Below are 27,002 nucleotides of genomic sequence, written 5' to 3'. Positions count from 1 at the left end.
AATACTCACTAACAGAAGTTATCTGTAGCTTAGTTTTGTCAGCATTATTGATTTACTGTCTTGTTCAGAAAAAAAACAAACTTGACAAACTAATACTAAAGCGAATATTACATAGTGATAGCGATGGGAATTTTGGACTGGGTAAGTAGAAATCCTTCTCTGCTTAGGAGCTATGCTGCTGTGAGATTAATGAAAAGATTCCCTTTAAAAGATTTCAACATGTCCAAAGAAACTTTCAAGTTTTCAAAAATCTTTCAGTTGAACAATTTTGTGTCCCTGTATTCCAAGTAGTGATTGACATGCAAGTGTCTTCAAGTGTAAATAAACAAATATTTCCTTTTTTAAATTGATAATAATAAATATCTGTATCCCTACTCAATTAAAACGTAATTATAGTGTTCAAGTGACAATCAGCATATTGATTGGGCTAAATGACTGTCAGCAAACAAGATGCATTTCTTCATAACTTTCATGAATTTATTCCAGAGGTGAAATATTTAAACAGTGACAAATGAACTGACAATATGAATACAAAGAAATGCTTAACTGCATTTTCTTTTCAATCAAGTGAATTTAGTATCAGTGCAAGTTTGCCCATTTAAAGATATTTTGGCAATGGTTTAGAATATTAATTGACATTATGAGGCAGTTCAAAATGTCAAAGTAGTTGAAGGACTTTATTGGATGTATTCCTTTCATGAATCATTCTTGATTTTATTATTGTCTGAAGATTATTGAATGGCTACATCAAGTAGTTTGACTTCTGGAAAAAATGATCTTGAATATCTTGTCTGAACTTTTTGACTGTACTTGAAGGTAAAAGGGGCAACATGAAAAGATTGGACTAACAGTTCTGAGATCACTTAATGGCTGTCCTTTAGTCTTTCAAGAAGTGTTGTTTGGAAAGCTTACTTTGACGAAAGGCCATTCGCTGATCAGTGAATCAGCAGTACAAAACTGAGTTGTTTAGGTTTAGCTACTGAACCCACAACAAGGAGTACAATGTTTGCAGATAACAATTATTTCCTCTAAGAGTTCATGTGAAATTGATTAATCTTTATTCCAAGATAAATTCAATCAGCACAGAAAAGCTGTATGATATTTATCAAACTGGTACCTTTTGGCCTGTTGATAAGACCTCATTGACAAATGCATTCAAGCGCATAAAAGTAAGGAAATCTGGCCTTTCATGCTCAGTGTTAACTCTCAAGGAGTGAAAGTAAAGATTGCACAAGCCTCTTGTGTTTGGTAGTAAAACAAAAGGAAAATCATACATGACTGCAGCCTGCAAGATGTAGGTCTAAGTAGAGTTAATGGATTAGAAATTCAGCTAGTAGGCCAAGATAGCACATCTCACATCAGTGAGGTATAAAGGAAGGTCATGGTAAAAAATGAACATAGCAGCTAGATGCATGGAAGTAACTAAGTTTTATGCTGCTCCGTTGGTAGATTGTTTAACATGTTACTAGTAATGTTCTAATTGGACTATGGTTCAAGTGAAAAATTATTCCATTATTTTGTCTTCAATGTCTCATGACTTCTGTGCCAAGATATACACTACTAAAAACAAAACATCAACAACAACAAAAAACACTTTTATGATTTTCTTTTTCCCCTTAAATTGACATGAAATGTAAAAATTGCCTTCCTGAGTTAAATGAAGGTATTAAGAATGATAGACTCCAGGAAAGAACCTTTATGACCTGCTGCACCATCATTTAAGAAATCTGTTAGACAAAGAAAAGGAAGTATTATTTTGCTTTCCTCTTCAAGAATTGAGATACGAATAATAATATAGAGAGTAAGAAACCTAAGATTTCTCTCTTGACTGTCATAAAAGAACATCAACAAACAAGATGGTTTGTAACCATCCTGTAACATACTCTATTCCAGAATTAAACTTCAATTTTCCCTTTTACTTCAAAGTTCAGAGAGACCATTGTAACATTCTTTACCTTCCCCCATTTCAATATCTATTTCCAGCAACCTGTTACAGTGATGTGTAGAGTGTCTTTGGACCCATGTTAAATTATTTATTACTGGTTTTGTTGATAGTCTATGGCTAAATCAATATGCTACAGAATTATATAGCTCCTAGAGCATATTTGTAACTGAATTATAGAGGATTTTGTGAATATTTGAGGTGATGCTTGAAAGACTATGAAATGCAACAGGGTTCTCCGAAAAAATTTAGAAGTGAGAATGTGTACTTCACATAAAACAGGAAAAATAAGCCAGTTGGTATCAATCAATTGTCATTCCAGAATACTGTTCTGTGGAAGCAAAAGATGTTTTTTTGAATGCAGTAAAGGTAATAAAGATGAATAGGTAGGATGGATAAAGGCAAGAATCCATTAAGTTGTGGAGAGTTGGAGTTAATGATAAGAATTGACAGAGTACTTCTTGTAATAGTAAGAAAGGAAAAGTCACGCTGTGAGAGGGGAGAGGTACTGGGATGCCAGCAACTGGGCACAAATTGGGATCTCCCCCAGCAGTGGGAGATAGAAAAAAGCACTGTCCAATTGAGAAAGGAGCACTGATGAAGACCTGGCAGAAGGAATGATACTAATGGAAAGCTAATAGAAGTTATTGATAGGATCTAAGCAGGGGCTAGAGAGTGAAGGCTTGGGGAAAAAATATCCAGGGGAGCAAATCACTATGCTTCCAGGTTTGTTATAAATGATATATCCCTTTGCTCTGTCAGTCCTAGCACTGTGAGAGGATTGTTGCAAATATTCAGATTTTAGAGTCATTTCAGCACCTGCTTTAGAGTTCCTGTCTCACCGTTACAGAATTTTCTGGTGATCTCTTGCCATCTACCCACCTTACCCATTTTCAAATTACTGAGGTTGGCCATTTGTTTTCAATTCACTACCAAATAAATTTTTCTTTGACGGTTTGGTGATTCGCACTCTTAATTAGTGTCATTGGTATGGCTGTTAAGTATATACTTGAATTTATGACTGAGGGCTGTGTGGAATGGAGATACTGAAAATTTCCCCCTCTAGGTTACTTTTGTTCCAAAGAGCTTTTCCCTGTGTAAAGGGACTCTACAGGCAGGATAAATATAACTTGAGTGCAAAGCAACCATTTATTTCTTAAAGTGAACAAGAGAAAGTTAGGATTGATAACTTACTAGGCTAATCACAAATATGTGCATCATCCCAATAAGACTGGGAGTTTCTGTTCTGTTTTCTTATTCCACTGGGCCAGCAAAGTGGGGAAGGATCTCTCTGCTGCTCCTTGCAATGGACTGATCCTTGCTGATATTGTATTGCCATCTTCAGATTCTCTTTCCTTCTCTTCTTCTTATTTGAGTCATCCCACAACTTCCCTTCTCTTCTCATCCTGCTCACACTTTAATTACAGCTATCTCAGTAAAACTCAACCAAGGGTATTAGCGTGTACTGTACACTAGCATGTACGAGATCTTGCATCAAAGAAACTCAAACTCCTTGGCTGAAGGCAACAATCAGTTCCTCAGCTGGGACCAGGATGCATGCGTTGATAGAGCAGAGAAATGGGAAGTCTAATGCATGTAGTTTGATCTGTGGCAGTGTTTGCTTATAATACAGGTTGTTTTATCTGGAACCAAGTCGTAAAGAATCAACAGAAATAAATTACTTGTAAGAGGAAATAATAAAAATTGACTTGTATAATGGGGCGACGAGAAAAAGCAAACAAGTTTATTACTCTGAGTTCATTATGCTTTTATGTCTGTAGCACCAATAATAAGTTTATCCAATTTTAAGAGAGCAAAAATAAGTAATTGCACAATGCATTAGTTAATATATTTTCCTTTCTGAAATCAGAGCCAACTTCTGTTTAAATTGTCCAAAAGCTGTTATGTTTTTAAAATTGTGTGTTCTCTATTGATTTTAAAACCTTCTAGCTGCTTTTACATCACTTTATGGAATTTAAAACGCATAATTTTATAAACCTAACAATAAGTTTAAAGAAGTTGTGTTTGGAGAAGATTTAGTGGAAATAAGAAATGGTCTGAACCTCCATAACTTCAAAAAAAAAAAAAAATATTCAAAATACTTCCTAGTCATCTTGAAGTATAAATATAAAAACAACTTACAGGTGGATCCTATGCACTTATGAAGTGTCAAGATTTGCATGTCATGAACAGTTATTTTCTCTTTTCTCAGTATAAAGGCTTCTTTCTAGAAAAAACAGTGAGGTTTACCGTAAAGAAAATAATCATGGTGTGGGAGAAGAATGTCTTTAAAACTCTGTATGTGCTTCCAAAAAAAAAAAAAAATGGTGTGGGAGTGCTCTATTCTATACATTCCTTTACGTTTTTAATAAATTAGAAATTCTGCTAAGCATTGCAGGCATGACAATTTTCCATAGGCTAAACCAAAACGAAGTAAAAGTAGCGTGATCACCTCTGGTAGCTGTGTGGCTGTCGTAGACTACGTCCGCAGGCGATTTGAAATCGCCAGCGTCCCGACAACTGCGGGCAGCAGCGCGCCCCGCTCGGCGGGCCCGGGGCCGTCGAGCTGCCAGCAGGGGGGGCGCTGGGAGCGCACGGCCGCTGTCGTCGCCCCGCCTGCCGCAGCCGAGTCCGCGCCGGCTGCGTGCAGAGACGCCCCCATACACACCCCGGGGGAGCAGTTGTTGCGCATCCCTGCGGCTGCAAGCAGACCGCGTGATTTCACTCCAACTGACTGCAGAAACTGCCTTTCTATTCTTCCCAGCTGTTTTTCTTCTTCTAATCTGGAAGAAATAATCCAATCTCTGACTAGGTTTAGAATACGTGTTTAAGAATTGATTGATTGGTTTTATTTATTTTTAATTGATCAATTTAAGAACTGACACACTTACTGCCTTTTTGTAATGAAAGGGAAGGAATATTGGTCTGCTAATAAGACTAGAGAGGTGGAAGATGGCACAGAGAGAGCTTAATTCTGTGGCAGCTTTTCCAAATTTCAGGCTGAGATTCATCACAAAATTTAAATTGCTTCTAATCAGTTTATAAAAATCACCATTTCTGTCTAAGTATTCAGCAATAGAAACAGTCAATTAATATCCTAAAGAAGTTATTTACCACTGGTTTTATTACCTAGAATTAGTAATGGAAATCTCTGGAAATATTTTCACTTGACAAGCTATTATTCCTAAGCAATATATACAAACAATTGTTTTCTTTCTACAGATGCTGAAACTTAAGAAAAATAATCGTGTGTGTGTGTAAAAATGCATCTGTACAGGCAAAGCTGTTGTCCCATTTTCAGAATGTAATTGGTTTCTAAATATAAAATTGCTTTGTATGAGATTATTACACTATATTTCAGATGGATTTGTTTTCCATATTGAGCTTGATATCCTAAGGTGTATTTTAGCCTATAGAATGAAATACATACTGGTATAGTTTAGGTGCAGATGGACTCAAAATTTTATAAGCTGAGTTCTAAGATAGTTTGAAAAGATAAGTAAATTTGGGAAAGTTTTAACTACTTTGAAATTACTGAATTCGTTTTTCCCCTACAGAAGAGCGTTAGAGTTTAAACTACTTAATCAGGATCAAAGGGTACTACTACGTGTGTTCTCACATGCAACAATATTTCTCTGAATAATAATCCTTATAAGTGAGAGAAATTATTAGATGCATTGCAGCTGTGGTTTCAGCTTTTTATTCATTTCTAGTAGTTTTGTTATTTATTTATTTCAAAGCTATCCAGTCAAAAAAACAGAAGGAAAAGTCTGACTCTTTTTAGAAAAGATGAGAAAGATCATAGTCACTGTCTGTCCTGAAGCTTGTTGGGGAGATTTGTTTTGTCTTGGAGCTGTGAAGGTGCATGGAAGTATTCCTCTTGATTAGTAGTCTGAGTTCCATGCAGGTTAGCAGTGACTAAAGTAGTAGTCATTTGTTTAAGGTATGTTAGTAGTTTTGATCAATTTCCCTTTCAGTAGTTGTCCATATTATAGTTATCCTGGAACGGAGCTAATTACCTTTCTTTTACATCTTCAGATTGTACAACTTCATCTTGCATGTACAGTGAGTACTATGAGATACAGCCTTCTCAGGGTTAGCGGTCATGGCAGCAAGTCTGCAGTTCAATAAACATTTGGACAATGCTCTTAGACGTGTTTTAATTTTTAGGTATTTCTGTGTGGAGCCAGGAACTCTGTTCTTTGCAGATTCCTTCCAGCTCAGGGTATCCTGTTCTGTTCTATGAGTTAGTGTTTTTTATGACCTCTCTCCCCCATGTACATGTGCCTGGAGCTTCATTGCATTCATTTTATTCAAATGCAACTTCATTGGCACCATTTGCTTTATACCAAGAACACTTGACCACTGACAGATGGCTGCCTAGAAGAATCGTTGCTGATTGTCATGGTCACCTAATACTTGAAATAGGCATACAGAATAGATGTATGTGAAGGCTGTTAGATGCCACTGGGATTTATTTTTTGTTTGTGGCTTTTGGTTTTGGATGGGGGTTGTGTTTGGGTTTGGTGCGTTACAGATTTTCTCCATGTGTGAGTTGGCAAGATAAAGTAGTTGCTGCTATTATTAAGATACCGGGATTGGCTAGAGTTCTGTAAGAGAAATCACAGCATCTGTATATAGACTGTATTTGTATTGTTAATTATACAAGTGGCAGTTATATTTTTAATGCTATCCGTGAAGTAAATTAAATCAGTGTCAGCCCTTAAAGGTGTGTTTAATAAAGATGACTTTATCAACACATGGGGATCATGGCAAGTAACCACAAAAATGCAAATGACCCATGTGTCCAAATTGCTCCTTTGTGTTAGTTTATTGAAGGTGGTATGGATGTTCTTTCAAGAACAGTAGCTTCATTCCAGTCATTAACATGGAAGTATCTGCGCAACCAGAACTGTGAGAACATACATACACTTATTTTAGGTACTATATAGAATGAAAATCTCTGCTTGTATATTTACTTCAAAAAGTTCTTAAAATCATATCTCTGTGTGGATCATGTGAACAGACATATAAAATAGTTTTCTTGTGAAGATGAATTTGGGTAAATCTGGTTGCAGGTAATCAAGATGTATGTTAACTACAATTAGTTTCTTGATTGGTCCAGATCACTGCAAGAAAAATCAGCATTTTGCTGTTTTTTGCAAGTTCTGTATGTAAGTTTATATCCAGGGTAGATAAATCATAATTTAGTTCTGAAGGTCTTTGGTGCTTTTCTTCATTTTTTCCTTTGTATATGTACATTTCACCTGATATTTATATATATCAATATAAAAACAATTAAAAGATAAATTTTGCAGAACAAAATTCCTTGCTCTCAAATGGGCTGTCAAATAAGTGGCTTTAAATTAAACCATTCAACACCTGAAAACATTCCAGTTTAGTATAAAAAGGGTCAATACATAGCAACTTGCTTGAAAATGACAACACTAAATGTTATGAGTAATGCTATTTGTAAACAATTTTTATTAAATGAAAAAAATCTATTTTTGCAAAAGTTTCCCAGTTTTTACCATTTTTACTGTCTGTAGTCTCAAAACCATTTGCTTAATCTTCACAGAAACACAGTTAATTTGTCATAAGCATATATCGACAGTTGGTAGCCATGATTGATTAGGCTGCCTGATTCTTTTATTTTTTATATATTTTGCATCCTTAATGAGCAGTCTTGTTGATTTTTGAGAGGCATTATTATTACATCTCATGTAATTAGGTGTATATCACTGAATATATCAGTAGAATATTTTATATTGTGCATTTATAAGTTTTATTGCATTTTTGTTGGCATGCAACATGGTAGATTTGAAACATCATTTTGTATAAGTTTAGTTAGAATACTAACTAATTACTATAGGCTAAAAATTACAATAAAATGTGAATAATAAAACATTCATCTACTTCTTAACTATAAGTCTAATTAAAAGGAGTATTTATAGGTTCCATTCATTTCAACAAAAGATAATAATGGTGCATAATTATTTTTATAATGATATACAAAAAAAAGCCCAATTACTGGATATAAGTGATTATATTCTAGAATTGTTCCATGTGTAAATTGTACTTAAAAAGCATTGTGTTCCAAGATCCCATTGCTAATAATAATACGATTGCAGAAAGTGAAAGCTACAACCAATAGAGCTTTAAATAACTATTACTGGAAATTGTTAAATACTTTTAACCACTATCTTTCAATTTTACTCAAGGTATCCTTAATGTAATTTAGATGTAAATAACTGAATTCCTAGTTTCTTTGTTACAAATATGACCAGAAATTCTGAAGTTTTATCTTTATGCAGGAATTATACATAATTTTCTAGCAGAAAACTTTGTATTTTATGTGGCATTTCAGTGTTGCTCTCTCTCAAGTTTTAAGTGGTAATAGTATAGCTGCGGTTGTATGCATGTACATATGTTTTGTAAAACTTTTACACTTGCATTATATGTATGCATCTTTGCACGAACGGTTTTATATAGGATCATTCTGAATGTATTTCTATAGTTCTTCATGTGCCAGAGTTTTGAATACATCTTTAATATGTTGAATGTGGCCTTACACACATGCTATTAAGTCAGATAACATTTGAAAGAACACCCAATATATTCTGTACAGGGTAATGATTTACTTCTTGCATGCACAATAATAATCTGTTCCGTTCTTTGAATCCAAATAAACAAATGACTGAGTCCTACTCTGTAGGTATTAACTGAGAGCATACGAAATACACTGTATGGAAAAGAAAGAAGTGATGTACTGCTTGCTATCTGGAGCATCCTTAAATAAACATGGAATGTTAATTGTTAGGAACCTGTTTAGCAGATTCATTAAAAAAAAAAAAAAAAACAATAATCAACTGCTGGTGAAAGCCCCACTGAAAGAAAAAAAATATACAATTGTTTCTCTTGGTGTCATGTCAAACTGATAAATAAAAGGCTGGGTGAAACATGGCCTTACCAACCAACAGCTACTATCTCTCCCTGTTATCCTGGTGGACAGTGGTGCACCTGCTAGCTCTCACGAAGCACTACATGTGTTGTTTCTATGAGCAAGGGCTCTCAATAAGCCTATTTTACTCCATCTGTGAAGCAGAGGGGCTGCCTTCCACGCAAGAGGGCTGTGGCTATTGCAGCGAACACTGCATTCAGAAACAGTGTCAGAAGAAAACAGCAATGGGTGAAGCTACCAGCACATAAAACACCGGGAAGATTGCTGTTCTCTCCCGTTGATGTTGTACCTGACCAGGAGTAAGATGCTGACTCCCATTTTGCTGTTATAGTGGAGAAATAAATCTGAGATGCAGAATGAATACAATTACTCCTAGCTGTTACCACAAGTTGTAGGAGGGTGGAAAAAAAAACACCAGGAAGGGGGGCTAGTGGAGAAAGCATTTAATGCTGCCTAAGGAATATGATGGAATTTTGAACAGATATTGTTGCGGACTGACAGCATGCCTGATTGCACTTGAGTTGAATCACTGAGAAGCAGCCTCATGTTGTATTGCACCGTTTTTAAGGCTGAAGGAAGAATGAGAAAATAGCAATGGAGTTGTGCACAGTATTTCTTCATAAAAGGAAAATAATATAAAGATGGTGGTATGTAATCTGCTTTTTTTTCTTTGTAAAGAAGAATTTAATCCAGGTATGTATCATCTTCATATTTTTGTATCTAGTCTGCATACGTTTTTCTGTTTCCTTTGTTTCCTTTCCTTATTTTCATTCCGAGTGTACCTCCCGCTGTTCTAGCTAACGCAGTGCAACGATTTGTAACTGATTTTCTTTCTAATGCTGCAATGTTGATGAAACTGCCAGATCAAACAGACTTAAGAATCAACACTTCTTTTTTAAAAAGTGTGTGTGTGAAGGGGGGAGGGGGGGTGTATTTTGTAATGTTGGTAAGTTCACAGTGTCAAGTAAGGCAGTATAGTATTCAATTTCACAATGAGTTGGAACATTTTAAGTTATATAAAAAGGTAAGTTAAATAATTCAGATATGGATACATGGTGAAAATGTGTCTTACTTATCAGTCAGTATTGCTAGTTGATCATAAGATTAGTAATAAATTGAGCTTTACGGATGCTTATTTATTCCTGGGTCTTGATTAATCTTGAAGATGAACGCCCTGCAGCTTTGCTTTGAAGAAATGGCTTGCTTAGAATAAATGCTTGATTCTGTTCCAAAACTAAACCTATTTGTTAGAATACCTTCTCTTATGCACCCCCCCCAATCCATAGCCTAAGAAAACACAAAGGTATTTAATAGTTTTTTGTACATCCTTTAATTACACATTAGTGTTCTGTCTTCTGCAGTTCCAGAGACCAGGTAATAGTAGCTGAAACTATTTTCTTACTAGGAGACTGATGGTTCATTTTGTATTAAAAGGAAGAAACAGGCAAATATAAAAATGCGATTATATTAATTAACCCTCGACTTTTTTTAGTCCCATACATTTTTTCTAATAGTATTTTCTTTCAATTAATAACCACTTTTATGTAATAAAACTGAAATAGAATGTAAAGGTTGTACTAAGGACGCTAATTTTTGTCTTTTAATGGGCATGTCTAGTGTTAAAAGAAAAAAAAGAGAAAAATAATGTTCACCTGATTGTTTAGTAGTCCTGAAGTCTCTTAAAACATTCTCTTCTTAAACTATTCTGTTGCATTTTTAATTTGGCTGCAGGGCACTTTCAGTAGGATTTTTTATAACGTGTTGATAGAGAAAGGGTTAATATCAGTTCCAGCATCTGAATACTGAAGTTAACCTTTAGCTGACAGGATTTCTAGTGCCTTGAAAGGATTTGCTGGTATTGCACTACTTAATTGCTTTTTTATGTGCAAACTCTGTTGATCATGAAGATGTAACTTTTTCCACAGCAGAGGTGGTACGATGCTTGTATTCTGCATGAATCTGCCAGTGATTACATTATAAAAAAAAAAAAGCTTTTATTTAGTGCAATACACAGCTATGATTTAGTAATCTATAGCTAGGAAGTAAAATGAAAATTTGAGGTTACTTTACACATTTGGCTGTTCTAAGATTAGGGCTAATTCTTACCATATTAGCCTTCAATATACTGAGAAAAGTGTTGAGAGAATGCTGTTGAGACTGAAAGCGTTAGACAAAAGTAGTTTAAGGTTAAAACATCTTTTATTCACTGTATATTATTTTTTTAAGGGTCTTATGATAGAGATTGTGGTTAACTGTCATCTCAAAGACATTTCATATGTAAAAAAGCAATGATACAAGATAAATATTGTTTTTGGTGGAATTTTCACAAGCCGCAGACTTGTTTTAAGGTCTTCTGTCACTATACCATCTGCTTGATCCTGCACTGATGTCAGCACAGCATTATCATAATGCCTGTATATGACTGTGGAAATACTTGGGAAGTCGCAGGTGAAGTACTGGGACTCCAGAGTATTGCCAAGCTGGAGGAGAAGACTGATTGATAGCTCAGAGTATTTCCTAATTCATAAAAGTATCAAGGAAGACTGAAAGTTCCAATCTTTCTTTTAAGTGTAGTGTTGTGAAAATGCAGGAAGAATGAAATGATCTCATGAGACAGAATCTAGTATATTACAGTAAAACAGAAATTTTGAATTATAAAAATTCTTTGGCACATAAGAAGGTTCTTGTGAAGGTTCTGTTTTTATCATCATCTGTCTTTCAATTAGGTTCATAGCTCTAAGGTAGAGGTTCTTACTTTTGGGTGGAAATCTAAATATAACTCTATAGTTGTCAGTTGAAGCCAAGAAAAAAAATGTTTATACAGTTTTTGCAGCAAATTTAAAAGTATATTTAATGTCTACTGTGCTTGTCAGTGAAGGTCAGCTCAGCTGTTTGGCAAGCATGGCTCCTGTCTGTGTGTATACTGTAGGGTTACTGTATGATACTATCAACAGTAGTTGTGGTGGTTTGTGCTTGTGGCAATTCTCAAGTGTAAAAAACACAGATAATTGCTACAGTTCACCAAATGAAAGATTCTTTATCAAAAACTATCCATTTCATAATTTTGTGTTTATAAAAATAATTATTAATACGTTTCAGAAAATACTTAAAACCTGTTTGATGACAAATGGAAGGTACATGGTTTAACAGTCACGTTAGTTCACAGATCATTTTTGTAAGCATCTTTTTTTAAAAAAAAAAAAATTCCCCAAAAATACGAAACAAAAACAAAAACACCTCAAGGCTGTTTAAAATAATCTCTTACATAGATTGACTTAGTGTAAACATGGTCCAAATCTCCATGGCAGTCTCTGTCCAGATGGAATCTAATTCAGGGTAGAGAATTGCCCATCCCAGGGCTCAGGCCAGATCAATTAGAGGATTAAAATTCTATACCTGTGAAGAAGCGGAGGGATTTTATTATTATTATTATTTTGATGTAATAATTACAGATTGTTAGTATTGTACGAGACTTTGAATGTACATTCAGTATACTGTAAGCATATATATATGTATATATCTGCATATGTGTTAAGCTTTACCGTAAATTAAATCTCTTTGGCTTTCAGGGTATAATGCTGCAAAGAAAACTTCTAATCAAAAATACAGGCAAATCTAATGAGAGACCTGACACTTGGTGAAATCCATGTTGATGCTTTCTCTTTTTCAAAAATATTAAGTTGTTCTGATTATTCTGAATACTGTACAGTAAATCTTTTGTATATTTGAGGTAATGTGAAATAACATTCATGTGATATTCTAACTCACTGAAGCTAATATGCCTTGTACTGAGTTGGTAATAAAATTATCCTCATATTCTTACTAAATAACATCTTTATCTTGAGGTTTTCTATTCCTTCTGTAGATCGCATTTAAATAGGAACAAGTTATTAAGTGGAATTGTCTGTAAATCTTAGCACCTTTTGAGGTGAAAGTATTGACTAAAAGCAAGTTCATGTAGGACAACATAATGTTGTACATACAGCTGTGAGAAGGGGAAAGAAGATTCTCAGGGTCACTATTGTTTTTTGTCTTTTTATACTACATTGTCTTTTTTTTAAGTTGGAGTAACATCTAGAAGCATAAAAGAAAAGTTTGTACAATTAACCAGATAATATTGAAGCTGTGTTCCAAATCACGTGTAGTCTACTTCTTAACCCTTGTGTGCATTATACATAAATATTCAACTACGCTATCCTAAACTATCTTCTGCTCTCCAAATGAAGAGCACATTTTAACTTTAGGAATCTGTTCATTAACTTTTTACATTTAAATATCAATTACCATATTGCATTAATCCCTTCTTTTTGTTTGCAGACTTAGTTAAGGTCATTTTCTTGTCCTTTAAGGATGAATTGCTTCAAATGTGATTTTTATGTTTGCAATATAAATACTATACCACAAATTTGTTCCTAGAGAAAGAAATAGTGTTCTAAATGTCTTCAACAATTATGTTAGCAGTTCATAAATAATTTGTTGGCAAATTATTTTTTATTATTTTATTATTACTTTAACCTTACAGCTACTGTAAGATTACTTCTCAGAGAAATGCAAATATGAATTTACACAAGGTATGGAGAACAGTTTAACTTAACATATGTTTATATATTGAAAAACTAGTGTCTTTTTTTTTTTACCAGCTTATTTCTTCAGTAATAGTTGAGCAAAAACATCTTTGAATTTGCAGAAAAATCCTCTATTTCCACGTTGTTATCATAGCAGCAGGGAAGCACCAGAGGAGACATCTGTCTCCAAAAAAATTGCTCATCCTGTCAAGCTGAGAATTTACATTTTCTTCTAAATTGTTCTGATATGCTACTACATATTATGAAGTAGTTTAATTGCTAAATAACTGTTAAACTGCTGAATTAATTCACTAATATGCAAAACTATATTTATTCCTTTTTCAGAAACTGTTGTAATCACAGTAAGCTAAAGTCCGTTTTAAGCATGTGCCATACTTGCATCTATTGTTATCCTTAAAATCTATTATGTTATATACTGAAAGAAGTAATAGCTAGAGTGACCAGTGTCTCGTTGTATGGCTGTTAAATATTTAGATGGGATTCCATAGTCTATTTGACCATATGTATGAGTTCTTCAGAAGGCCTTGTAGGTTTAAAAATAAGCAGGTGGTGTGCTTTTTGGATGGAAGTTTGAAATAGCAGTTTGGTGTTAGTTGTATTGGTAACATGCTCTATAAATAGAAAAGTAACATTTAATGGTGGTTAGATACATTAATACCAGGATCCATAAAGAAATGTCACTTGATAAATAAGCAAATATAGTGAACTTTCCAAATAGTATTAAAGGACAATAGGGCTAGCTTTTCAGCCAAATGGAGAAAGTGCCACTCTTGGCTGTTAATGGTATTAGAACATTAAAAAGTAAATTTCCTAGATTACAAGTAATGTTCATAGAAGGATGCTGTAAAGCTTCAAGCCAAGATATACGGCATATGTCATGACTCCTGTGGCTCCTTTCTGCTACTTTCCTTTCTGCCCCATTAAGACTGATGTTGCCATTAAGATTGATATTGTCCAAGAGTCTATTTTTTTTTTCAGTAGTAGTATAAGAGAATCAAATCTGCATCCAGCTGAAGCATAGATTTAGTGTTCTGATGAATGATTTAGTGCCCATATGAATGATTGATGGGGGGGTGCGGGGGTCTAGGCAAAAGTCTGCTGTTTTACCTGAGAATTTTCTGGAAAAGAGAGTAATTATCCAAAGAGGAAGCAGAACTACTTTGCTGTCATTGTGCTTCTCTTTGCCAGGGTCTGCAGGCATGTCAGTTATATAATGTGCAGTATTAACATCAGTATAATATTATCTTGGGAGATTCACCAATAACACCAATCAAAAATGTCAGTATTTAAGAAGAATACAAAAATAAGAATATAAAGCAACAAATAATTGTTTCAAATTAATCTTACAAATCGTCATCTGAGACAATTATCGGTTTAATGTCATGGTTAGAGTAAATTAATGAAATAATCCAGAGTGTAAAAATGTTTATGTAACTTTCACCTAACAGACGTAAATACAGTGATGGAAGTACAGTTATGTGAGGATAACTTTACTCACAGGTGACTAAGACTAGTAAAAGACCATACTTGAAAAATCTGTAGATCTGAATTATAGTTATTCTGTTATTGAATCCTCGTGTTTCTGGTAGTAACTGAATATCTTAACCTCACTTTCTGTGGGTACAAAGAATTGTTTTGTTTGTGTAATGTCTGTAATTAATTCATTTCTGTGAAGCATTTTGCATATATCAAATAGATGTTGCTGCCTATGGGTAGTACTGACTGCTTTGGCAGTATTGCAGAGTGGTATTACTGCAGACAAGGGCTTTTTGGTTTTGTTTTGGTTTCCCCTTACTGTCTTGGTGTTATGAAAACAAACTGCCACATGCATCTTTAAAGAGGGAAAATGACCTTTAGCATCATCTTCTTCCCTGCCCCCTTCCAATATACACAGGCCCCTTGTAGCTGACTAATAGTGTAAAGGTTAAGCAGAGCTATGGTTCTGCATATTGCTTGCTTTTTGGGGGTGTGGGGGGATGACATTCTGAATCCAAAAATTCAAAGGGTTACCTCTGAATGGAAAAGGGATGCTGCTCTACAGTTTCATTTACTGGAATCCAGCAGAAGGGTCAGCAGTGATCTACCTATTCATTTTAAATAAATTATTTTTGTAAAATGGTGGTTCTGTTTTCTTTTTTTTTTCCTTTATAAGAGTAGAGGGTTGGACTTCATAAAATGGAAAGAATTAGAACCTATAATCTATAGAATTATAATCCATAATGATAATTTATAATCTGTCTGGTGTTCAGATTCGCGACTATATACACAACTTCTTGCCTTCTTTAAAAAGCTGTTATTTTGACCTTCCCCCTGCCCTTCTTCTACCTGATATATTAGTTTTAGATTTGGGAATAAGATCCTCTATACCTGATGTTTTCAGATGAAGAGTTGTATTTTGACAATGCTTTGTTATTGACAGCATTCTTAAAATCAAACAATTTCCTGTTCACAATCAAGTTGAATGACAAAAGCCTAATGTCAGACCTGCTAAGGGGAAAAAATTGAAGAAAGTGTCATTGTTCTTTTTTTTAACAGAAGGAACCCATTAATGACTTATTTCTAATTTTATACACTTTCCAGTTTCCTGCTCTATAGCCATCTAGCACAGAGTCTGTTACTTTACTGCTGTAAACTAAATATCTGAACTTGAATCCGTGTGTTTAGAATGCTTTAACCCATCTGTGGCTATATTATATAAATTAGTTTAATAAGCAAACAGAATAAGAAACAAAAATTATGGTGTCATGCTGGCTCATTAGGAGACCTGGATAAAACCAGAAGATTACTGAGTGATTGCCTGGAGATCTTTCAAACAATTCTTAGTCTTACATGCTTCACAGAAGACTGTTCCTTATTTCTTAGAGTTTTAACCTACACTAGTATGCTTCCATTTTAAATTAGTGTATTAATCTTTACCCAAAACAAAAAAGCAACAAGCTATAATGACTCAAATTTGATTCAACCTGTGGAGAAACAGTTTTGGAAAACCAGTAGTTGACAGAGCAAAGATAAGTTGTAAACTGATCATATGACTAATATAGCTGAGATCAAATATAACTCGCATGAGAGAACATAAATCTGCTCTATTTAGCAGATCTGTGTGTTTGACAGTACAATTTTTAATTTCCTAGAGTGTTGTCAGAAACTGGGTTTAAATGGAGTAATGAATTTGTAGCTATTTATAGTATTTTCAATTATCTCTGAAAAAGAGCATGGGTCAGGCATTGGATAAAAAAAGAAACTATGGATGGCTATGAAAGCAAGATTCTTCTACAAAGGAGTTATTAAACCTTATTTAAAGTGAATAAAATATTCCAGATTCCAATGATAACCTTATTATTTCTAGATGTTTTCTAGCCCAAGAGAATAAACAAGACTTCTAGCTTGTTTATACATTGTTGGTTTGAAATCTTTTCAATGAGAAGAATGTCCAAGTCACCTGAGTGAAGTTGATATAAGAGGCCACTTAAAAACTATGGGTTTTCTGGGAATAGAAGGCAGGCAGTCTCTTCAAATTTTTGTTCAATAAATGGTTACAAAAATTCAGTTTTATAGCTGAATATTTATCAAGTGTTTCATCTTGAAACATGCCTTTAATAGAGAAAAGTGTTCCAGGGTGGATCCATCCTCTGCTAACAATATGAAAACTAGTCAGCATTGACTCTAGTGAGTGAGAGTTTTGTAATATGCTGAGTTTCTATTTGCATGCCTTGAAAATTGCATGCAGCCGCATTGAGCACTCTTTTCTTCCAAACATTACTTGCTCTTAATTGACTTCTCATACTCTGAATTCAGACAAAGATATTTTTAGCATACGTGGATCAGCACAGAATTGGTAATATTTTTTTCTTTCCAGTTTATTTCCCACAGATATTTTACCCCTAATAAAACAGGCAGCAACTTTGGGAAGGACGAAAAATATATTCTTGTGTTTGTTCTTGGTCAGCACCCAGTTTTGTTACAAACTGGAAAAGAAATGTCTGCTTACATCATCTGTTCCAGAACTCCAGTAGCCAACCAGGCTTTTGCCAGCTTTGTTTGGGCTCTGTTAAACTTAGTGCCTTTTGCTTCTGTTGTATGAATGTTACTTGTTTGCTGATATCGACTGTAACGTAAGTAATAGTAAGCTCGATGAAGACATTTCTCATAATGAAAAGACCATGCTTTGAGGTGTGTGAGGAGATAATGTTTCATGCATGACCATGCTGTTTGCAGGCCAGAAGGACAATTCATATCTCTTAGCCCTCTTATGTTACCTCAGAGTAAGTTTTAATGTTCACGTAGCCTGTATCTAAATAAACTTCTTATTCTGCCAAAGAATTTTTAGATGGTTTATAGACTGAATTGGTCATTTTAAGAACTAACTTGTTGGATTTTTCTGAGCTATTTGTCTTGTTTCTACCCTTCAGCTATGAGACTGAATGATATGCTGTCAAAAAAAAAAAGGCATCCATTTGTCTTTAAAATGTATTAACTATGTTTCATACGGAATAAATGTTTCTGTTACTGAAAATAAGCTTCCAGGTACTTCTTGGAATCTTTTCTTACACTTCTTCAGATCAAATTGTTTTACTGTTGTAATGCCATCTGCTTTTCTTCTAAGACTTGTAAATCATGTTTATTTCTCTTACCTGTTACATGTATTTTTTTCCTGTGTCCAGAACAACGTAAAACTTAATTTGGGTGAGATTGTTCTATCAGTTGCCATTATCATTATCCATTTATTTTCTGTAGTGTGGTGTTTTTTTTTTTGGGGGGGTGGGGGGTGGATTTACTGTTCGTTTTTTTCCCCCTCACCTTTTTAAAGAACAAAAACCTCAAAGATGCACACTTCAAGTCCTGGCTTACCATGGCATGTATTAGTCTGGTATAAAGACAAGACATTTATTTCTCAAAATATGTCACATGTATACTCCCATATAAGATTAAAAAACAGTAATTAATTCATACAATGCTAGTTCGCACTGAATTCCACCTTGTTCCAAAATATAAAACGAGAGAGACATTTCTACTTTCTATTTTACTAGCTAGGAACAACTTGTTAACCTGATGGTTTTTGCCTACTACTGTACTTCTATGGATCTAAATTGAATTATCATTACTCTGAAAGAAATCAAACAACTTTAATACCAAAACTCAGGGAATCACTGTACTATGTTAATGTTTGTGAATGTATCTAATTCTTTTATTTTTAAAAGTATTTGTCCAGAACTACTTTCAGCTTCAATAATTTTAAAAAGTTCTGTTCGGACAAGTATGAGGAAAGTATAAATAAGTACGTCCATTGTAACACAACTAACATAACAGTTAAACACTGTTTGGCAGCAATAGTAACACCATTCCCTCCTTTTTAGACACTTCAAGAAGCCATGCGCAAGAGAGTGAGATTTTACAAGACATACAAAAGACCTTCGGGATTTGGTTTCTAACAAGCAGATGTGGCATTCTTAGTTGCATTTTTGTTGTCTGGTTGGTTGCTTGGTTGGTTTTTCCTGTCAAATGCTACCAGAGCATCACTAGTTTACATATCTAGAGTCTCTGTTGATTAAATATTGGCTGATGATCCTGTTGGAGATACAAATATTTGTCTGGAGCAAAAATTGTGTTTTGTGGAAACAGGTTAATATAAATTACGCTCTATGGTTTCTGCCCATCTAAAGAGCCTGATCTCATCTTATATATATAAGATTTGCAAAGGAATGTTTACAAAGAAAGTGGGAAATAGTGCAAAAAGGAAACAGAGTTGTCAGAGCAAAAAGGATCAAGACTTAACTCAGATTGGACAAACAAAGAATCCAAAATTTTCAAATGCTTTAAAAAGCACTGTTAAAAAGATTGCCAAGTGTCCATCTGCTCACAACTTATCAACTGAAGAAGAGGAAAGTAACAGAGAATTTTCACTTTCCCCAACATTCAGTTACAGAGTTGCTATTGCCAATGGACTGCAAAAGCCTATTTTTGTAACAAACAATAACAATGAAGATATAGTTCAAGATCTGTCTTCAAATAATAGTTCGTATTCTGAATCATTAAGTGAAGTAAGAACTAACAGCAAGAAAAACAAGTATTTATCACACACAATGCCTGTGGGACGCAACAGAAAGAGTTTAAGCAGCCTTGCACCATCTGATGGAAGTTCTGATGGAGAACGCACTTTACACACACTAAAGCTGGGAGCTTTGCGAAAACTAAGGAAATGGAAGAAGAGCCAAGAATGTGTCTCATCAGACTCAGAACTAAGTACATGGAAGAAAACATGGGGTTTAAGAAGTAAATCTCTAGACAGAACTGGTCATCACCAGAAATCAAATACTCTTGAACCTGGGTTCAGTTCAACAGGTTGTATTAGTCAAACCCATGATGTTATGGAAATGATCTTTAAAGAACTTCAGGGAATAAGTCAAATTGAAACTGAACTTTCTGAATTAAGAGGGCATGTAAATGCCCTGAAACAATCAATTGATGAAATTTCTAGTAGTGTGGAAGTGGTACAAAATGAAATTGAACAATTGAGAACTGGATTTGTACAGTCCAGAAGAGAAACTCGAGACATACATGACTACATTAAGCAGATAGGCCATCCGGGAAACAAAGCAAGTCTTAGGTTTCTAAATGTGCCTGAAGAAAGGCTTGAAAAAACTGAAAACATAGTTTACAAAATATTAATAGATAAAATGGGGTTCTCAGAGGCACAAAGCACTATTAAAATTGAGTTTGCCCAAAGACTGGGGCAACAAAGAGACAGCCCAAATGCAAAGCCAAGACCTGTTCTTGTTTACTTTGAGTCATCACAACAGAGAGATTTGATTTTAAAAAAGTCTTATAAACTTAAGGGAAGTGGCATTGGAATTTCTACAGACATTTTTTCCCATGACATAAAAGATAAAAAAGAAAGAGGAATGCCTTCTTCACAGACATATGAGAGTATGGATATGAAGCTTTTAACAATGGAGACAAAAACTAAAATGCATGATTGGGAGTCACCTGACAGTGATAAAGACTTGGAATCGGATATAAACAAGAACAGTTGCGCAAAGTTATCTAAATCAGCACTTCAAATAAAAGCAGGCACGACAAAGGGGAGTACTGAGTCCCCAGATACTAAAGACTTTAATAGAACTGGTGATAATAATACCTTTGCAAACAGAAGAAGTTATGACAATCAGTCACCAGAATTTGACAACATGGAAAAGCAACCAAAGGCCTATTATTCAGACATGACTCCTCTATGGCATTTGCAGAATGACTTTGCAACACCAAAACTTAGCCGTTCAGAGTCTGATTTCTCAAAACTGTGTCAGTCCTACTCTGAGGATTTTTCAGAAAATCAGTATTTTAACAGAACGAATGGCAGTTCACTATTGTCTTCCTCAGATCGAGAACTTTGGCAGCGAAGGCAAGAAGATTCTGCCAACTGGTATGGCAGTTCCCAGGAACAGACTTTTGTCCAAGATACCCAACAGGACCCAGAGCAAAATGAAGTAGAGAACACAGAAAATGTTGACAGTGGAGTAAGCAATGGAATAATGTGTGCATCTAGAGACAGAAGCCACTATAGCGATTCTCAGCTTTCTTTACATGATGATCTTTCACCATGGAAAGACTGGAATCAGTTGGAACAAGGGGCAGATTTGGGCCTAGACTCATCCACCCAAGAGGGTTTTGTGTATGACATGAGCAGTCCTTCAGATCAACAGACAGATTTTGGAAAGTGTCAAAGTTCTGATCTCCAGTATGATACTGAAAGCTATGATTTTACCCTTGATGGAACTTCTCCATCATGTCCGGGCCTTGACAGTGAATCACAAAGTCAGTGGACTGGTCAATACGATGATTATCAGGAAACAAATTCTAACTCCTCTTATCAGAATCAAAACAGATTGCCTATGATGTACCGAAGTCAGAGTGAACTACCAAGTGATGATTCAGAAGAAGCACCTCCTAAATCATGGCATAGCCGATTAAGCATAGACCTTTCTGATAAGACTTTCAGCTTTCCTAAATTTGGATCTACACTTCAACGTGCTAAGTCAGCATTAGAAGTAGTGTGGAATAAAAGTACACAAAGTTTAAGTGGGTATGAAGACAGTGGATCATCTTTCATGGGAAGGTTTAGGACTTTATCTCAGTCTACTGCAAATGAATCAAGCACAACACTTGATTCTGATGTTTATGCTGAGCCTTATTACTATAAAGTAGAGTATGAGGAAGACTTAATTGAACCACCCGGTGAGAATGAAACAGACTATGTTGAAGTAATGGAACAAGTCCTTGCTAAACTAGAAAATAGAACTAATAGTAGTGAAACGAGTGAGCAGGTACAAGAATATGAACTGGGACAGCCTTCATGCAGAACTCCTTATGCAGTACTTCCAGAGGAGCAATATGATGGACAGTTTGACAGTTTAGTCAGTGAAGAGATATTGGAAGTTGAAATTGGCATGGCTGCTCATATAGAAGTAAAGGAAGATGAAAATCAGAATGTCCCAGAGATGTTTACTGAAACTCCAAAGAAGAAAATAATAAGACCGTCATTCAAAGAAGCTGCTTTAAAAGCATACAAGAAACGAATGAATGACTTGGAAGAGAAGATCCTTTCTGGAGGTAATTTTATTTATTTTTTTAATATTGTCTTTTAAGCAAAACATTGTTCTCAGGATCAGAAACAGTACCTTAATTTCTGTCTGCTCGTGCTTCCTTTGAATTTGGTGACAGAAAGTCTGCTTATTTCTGGGTTTGTTCATAGGGTGAAATAGTCCCGTGGAAATCAAAAGGCTAAAATTTTACAAGTGTTTTGAAGGAATTTTCTGGGTATGTCTAAATAGAAGTTTACAAGCAATTGTAGTGCTTTGAATTTATTACTTAAAAATTAAATTTTGTAAGACGTAAACACTTATTAAAAAGAACTAAACTGAGTTATTCTTAGTTTCCTTGGTATACTTGTAATCATAAGAGCAATGCAGAATGTTCAGATAGTAGTGTTTCCTTTAACAGTTTCCAAGGCATGATTGATTCTATATTTATCCTGATAAGCAGTGTTCTGCATCCTGTATGCAACCCATAACTTATTACAGACTTGTGAGAGTGCAAGTCTAAACTGACTTAAATTTTGTCCTTAGCTGTACTGACAATAAGCCTTTAAATGAGTGGTCAGTCCTCAATGTAAATAAATAAATAAATGGGGCAGGGGAAATAGGAAGGTAGTGTAAGGGGTAACATCTATGTATAAGGAGGTGGGGGAAGAAAGAGTTCCCGTATTAGCAGACTTCAAAGCAGGCAATCATATATATATGTTAAAATCTTTAGCAATACACAAAAATAGTGATTTTCAATATTAATCTACGCTGTAATTTTAAAGTAATAAAATTGCTTGTTTTTTTAATTGGGATCACATAATTACCATAGCTAGCCAGATGGTAATTGTCACCTTGCAGATGGTAATTGTCACCTTTACTGAATCTTTGCTTTCTTTATCTACATTGCAAAAATAATCATCAGATACATTCATTTTAAAGATGAAGAATTGTGCCTTTAGCTAAAGAATGTATTAGTAGTAATTAGTGTCCAAATCTTGAGCTACTATGAGGTTTCTTTTGTACATGGACAAGCACTTTTATAATAAACTTATAGTCAAATTGAAAGTGTGTTCCACAAACAATTGTTAATATGATAGTCTGTATTAAATTTTATTTTTATATTCAGATAATGACACTAGGTTGTAGATTTGTGTTTTGCAGATATATTTCTACAGTGCTGTGTTGGACACTAGATGATATATATATGAAAAATCATCTAGCTATAGCTAGTATTTTCATTGATTTTTCATTAATTTTACGAGGTATTGTGGGGTAGGGGGAACAGCCTTTGTACCTAGTCACTGTTCTACAATAGGAACATAAATATCTGAGGATCTAATCAAAGAAAGCACACAGGAAAAATGCAAGCTAGTGCATGTTGCTTCAAATATTTGAAGTCTATGTCTTAGTGTATGTTATCAGATAACATACTGTTACTAGAAAATGAAAATTATGAAGTTACATCTCATGTGATCAGTCCTTTTAAATTCCTTTAATCCAGCAGGTAAAAAACATCCTTCAGTCTCTTAGTCCATAGACATTCTTTTTTCTTCTGAACTACTAACACGTTTCTTATACTATAATTGCAGATAAGCCAACCAAAGTCTAGTTTATGAAAGTGCATTGTTAGATGTAGATTACGGGTCATAAAGTGTTTTCATGGTTAGATGATGTCATACTAGGACATCCACATTCATTTTCAATGAAATAAAGAGAGAAGGGTGTACAGTAAAAGGTTAAAGGGAATTTACGTACAAACAGCTACAACGGTACTTCTTAGATTATCCTGACAATGGCATGCATTAATTTTTGAGTAGCAGTTCTGTTTTCTCTTCACACTTTTTTTTTCCACTCAACGCAGGAGGAGATGTGTTCCACATAGATACTCTGCCTCATTAGTCACTAATTGGTTTGTTAAAAGTACCTTCAGGTCCTATAGTATGCCTGGCTATGCTTATTAACAACATAGTTTTCATGTTTTACGTCCAGTGGATGAATGTGATATTTTACCTTTTAATGTCTGCAGAACACCTAAGAATTCTTTAAACTAAAATGTTTAAAACACTCAAAATATTTCTCATAACTGTAGTAATCTACTAAAATAATACATTACTTGAACTCTGCCTTCTGCTGAGTGACATGCAGCATTATTACAGTAAAATCTTTCTTGATTCTGCCTTCAGTGAGCAGGATAACTTATAGGCTGTCTATTCACAGATGATGGGATCCACAAATGAAATCTCCACCCTAGGAGAGCTCAAAAGCTCTCTGGACATGGTCCTGGGCAAGCTATTTTTCGTGACTCTATTTGAGCAGGTTTGTTAGACAAGTTGACCTTCAGAGGTCCCTTACAACCTCAACTATTTTGTGATTTAAATAATAATAATAAATTTTTGGAACACTTTGTATGAAGTCTTCGAAGAAGTACCTCTTAATGTCAGTTTGTCCTCTAAAAGACAACATGTTTAACTTTGGTTTACTACTTGAATTGTAAAGAAATTTTGTTTTGTTATACAAAACATTTTGCAAGATCTTAAGGGAGTTTTACAAAACACACAAACTGTACACTTTGTAGCCTTTAAGTTTTCACACTATGGCCCCCTTCTTTACATGTGGATTCATGCATGTCTAGAGAATACTAAATTTATTAAGCAAATAATAATTTGGGGTATTATATCTTTGTAATTTGCAGGGGCAATAATATCTTTAAGGAAAAGTGACAAATAGCTGATTTAGATTTTACATTACTCTTTATGAAAGGCTTTCTGACACTTACCACTTTGATTCATAGTCATTTTCTGGTTTATTATCTGTGTATGGAAAAGTGCTTGCTGCAGGTCAAGTTCCCTGAATTCATCTTAATTGTATAACCATAGCATCACCTATTTTTTAGTGAATTGTTTAATCTGTCCGTGTAGGCAGGAAAGGGTAGTAAGCAATCTGGCCAATCAGAGACATGGCCAGATAATACAGTAGTGTTGTTTCTCCAATCTAGTACAAAAGAAAAGTATCAAATGCGGCTATTTTCATTCTAGTAATACATGAGGTAAAGTTATTGAATCTTTGTTACACAAATAATGTATCAGTGTGAAAGAGTCTTGTTGGATAACCTTATTCTCTAGTTGGAAAGAAAAAATATTCTATGGGCTGATTGCTTATGTATTATTTGTTACATCAGGTTTTTGGAGACACACTGGAGTGAGAGTAATAGAATATGTGGATGAGTGGAGATATGACCAATATACAAGTAATCCTTGGATTTAAAATTCTGTAAGGACATAGAGGCATTGTAATGATACATGTATATTAATGGAAAGACTGATGACTTTTATAGAAAAAAATAGAGAAATTTTAGTCAGTGGTTTGCTTCATAATCAAGAAAGACTTTTACCCTCTTATTTATTGTTCCAGTCCTCACTTGTTAATTTCTCTCTTTCTAGATTTTGCCCTATTGGCTTCTTCCATTCCATGCCCATCTTATTCTCCTTATCTTTTGCAGGTGCCTTAGAATAAGTTTCTCTCCTGATGAAACTATCACTCTGGGTAAGCTTCCAGAGGTGCATGCACTCTTGTGAGTTGCTTTTAATGATAATTAAAGACTTCCATCTGTGAAGGATAGTTTACAATCAATAGCTTCATGATCTTGTTGAAGAAGATTTTGCTGATCATTTGGTGACTGAACAGATTTTAAAAATCTTTTGGTCTGGAGTTTCTGCCACAGAGTAACCTGTTTGATTGTCTATGGTTTCAAGATAGCTGAACTCATCTTACTCTATGAATACACACACTCGGTGGCAAGTCAGATTACAGGGGCCAGGTATGGGATCTGTGTTAAACAATGGATGAAAGTTGCTTTCCTTCTTGTTCTATAGGAAGAGATTTGTATTACATTTTGTGGTGTCTGACTGGAGAACAGAACTCTCAGAGACCAGGATCAGTAAAAACATCGTTTTTTATAAGTATGAAGGAGGAAAATGTGATGCTAACTTTTGAAACCAAACCAACCAGTGATGCATTACTGTATGCCCCTTGCAGTGTGTTCATTGTGATCCAGATTAAGGAAAGTTGTCAGCAATATATTACTTACATTATTACTTACATATATTCCAAACTCTGTCTAGTCCCACTATGCTGTTTTGAAACAGGGATATACTTTGTTATTTTGATTGCATTTTTAGCCACTTTTTTTTTTTTTCTCTAGCAACTGTTTTCTGGAACTGTACGCATCAGGTTATTTTCTCAAATAGTATAAGCTTTAGAAAATAGTCTAGCCTTGTCTCAAAGTACTGTCTTTTGTTTCTTTTGAATCTTACCTCCATCATGTATTTTTAATATATTTGTGTAGGTACATATATTTATTAGTTAACTATATATAACTATACTTAATTTTATTGTACCATTTTTGTTGTATGAATATGAATCTTAGATTTGGACTTGAAAATATCAGTGCTGTGTTCCAGATGAAAATCAGTTGATCTACAATTGTTCAGTCATTTTATACCCATTCAGGTGGAAACAGTAAAAACAGTTGTCTTGGTCACAGCGCTGCATATTTGTTGGTGGTAATTGTAAGGGAGGAAATAGAAACCTGTTGAAAGATTAGATTTTTTTTAAATATTGAAGAATTTTCCTACAGACAAACTAAATTAGATGTGCTGGGAAGTGGTCTCTAAGCAAGTAGCAATGCTTTTAGAAAGGAATGAAAGGTGGGTGTATGTCCCATCTTATTTCTTGATTGCTTGAGGTAACTGTTGACTGGTTAAAATACAGTTAATTATTTGCGGTTTTTGTATGCTATTCTTACGGAAAAAAAAAATCTTAGGAAGCTGGTGTAGATTGGGTAGGGGAAGGTTGTCTAGTGAGATGGCAGAATTCTGGTTTGGTATATAAAATGCTACAGTAATTAATGATAATAGAACTTATTTATCAGCATGTTT

The 27,002-nt window shown here is 34.6% G+C and overlaps 2 protein-coding genes across 4 annotated transcripts in view; both read left to right on the top strand.

The window, feature by feature from the left end:
- Window positions 1-18,837, top strand: part of LOC310904991 (protein unc-13 homolog A-like) — a gene marked incomplete at its 5' end in the record, with an annotated part of 58,692 nt that extends 39,855 nt beyond the window's left edge. Inside the window, one exon of one of the 2 annotated variants that reach the window (XM_083850453.1) lies at window positions 17,346-18,837. In XM_083850453.1, coding sequence (XP_083706579.1) covers window positions 17,346-17,570 — 225 coding nt within the window. In that variant the 3' untranslated portion in view covers window positions 17,571-18,837. Of the gene's footprint in view, window positions 1-9,384; window positions 9,512-17,345 lie in introns of those variants that run through there. The other variant, XM_083850454.1, reaches the window with a different exon arrangement.
- UNC13C (unc-13 homolog C) overlaps window positions 9,457-27,002 on the top strand; it is a 171,207-nt gene continuing 153,661 nt past the window's right edge. The window contains exons 1-2 of one of the 2 annotated variants that reach the window (XM_083850451.1): window positions 9,457-9,596; window positions 18,844-22,093. In XM_083850451.1, the coding sequence (XP_083706577.1) occupies window positions 19,129-22,093 (2,965 nt within the window). In that variant the 5' untranslated portion in view covers window positions 9,457-9,596; window positions 18,844-19,128. Of the gene's footprint in view, window positions 9,597-18,843; window positions 22,094-27,002 lie in introns of those variants that run through there. The other variant, XM_083850452.1, reaches the window with a different exon arrangement.

This window comes from Anser anser (genome assembly GCF_964211835.1).
Source record: "Anser anser genome assembly, chromosome: 10".
In the NCBI taxonomy this organism is placed as follows: domain Eukaryota; kingdom Metazoa; phylum Chordata; class Aves; order Anseriformes; family Anatidae; genus Anser; species Anser anser.
This window is presented reverse-complemented; position numbering and strand designations above follow the sequence as displayed.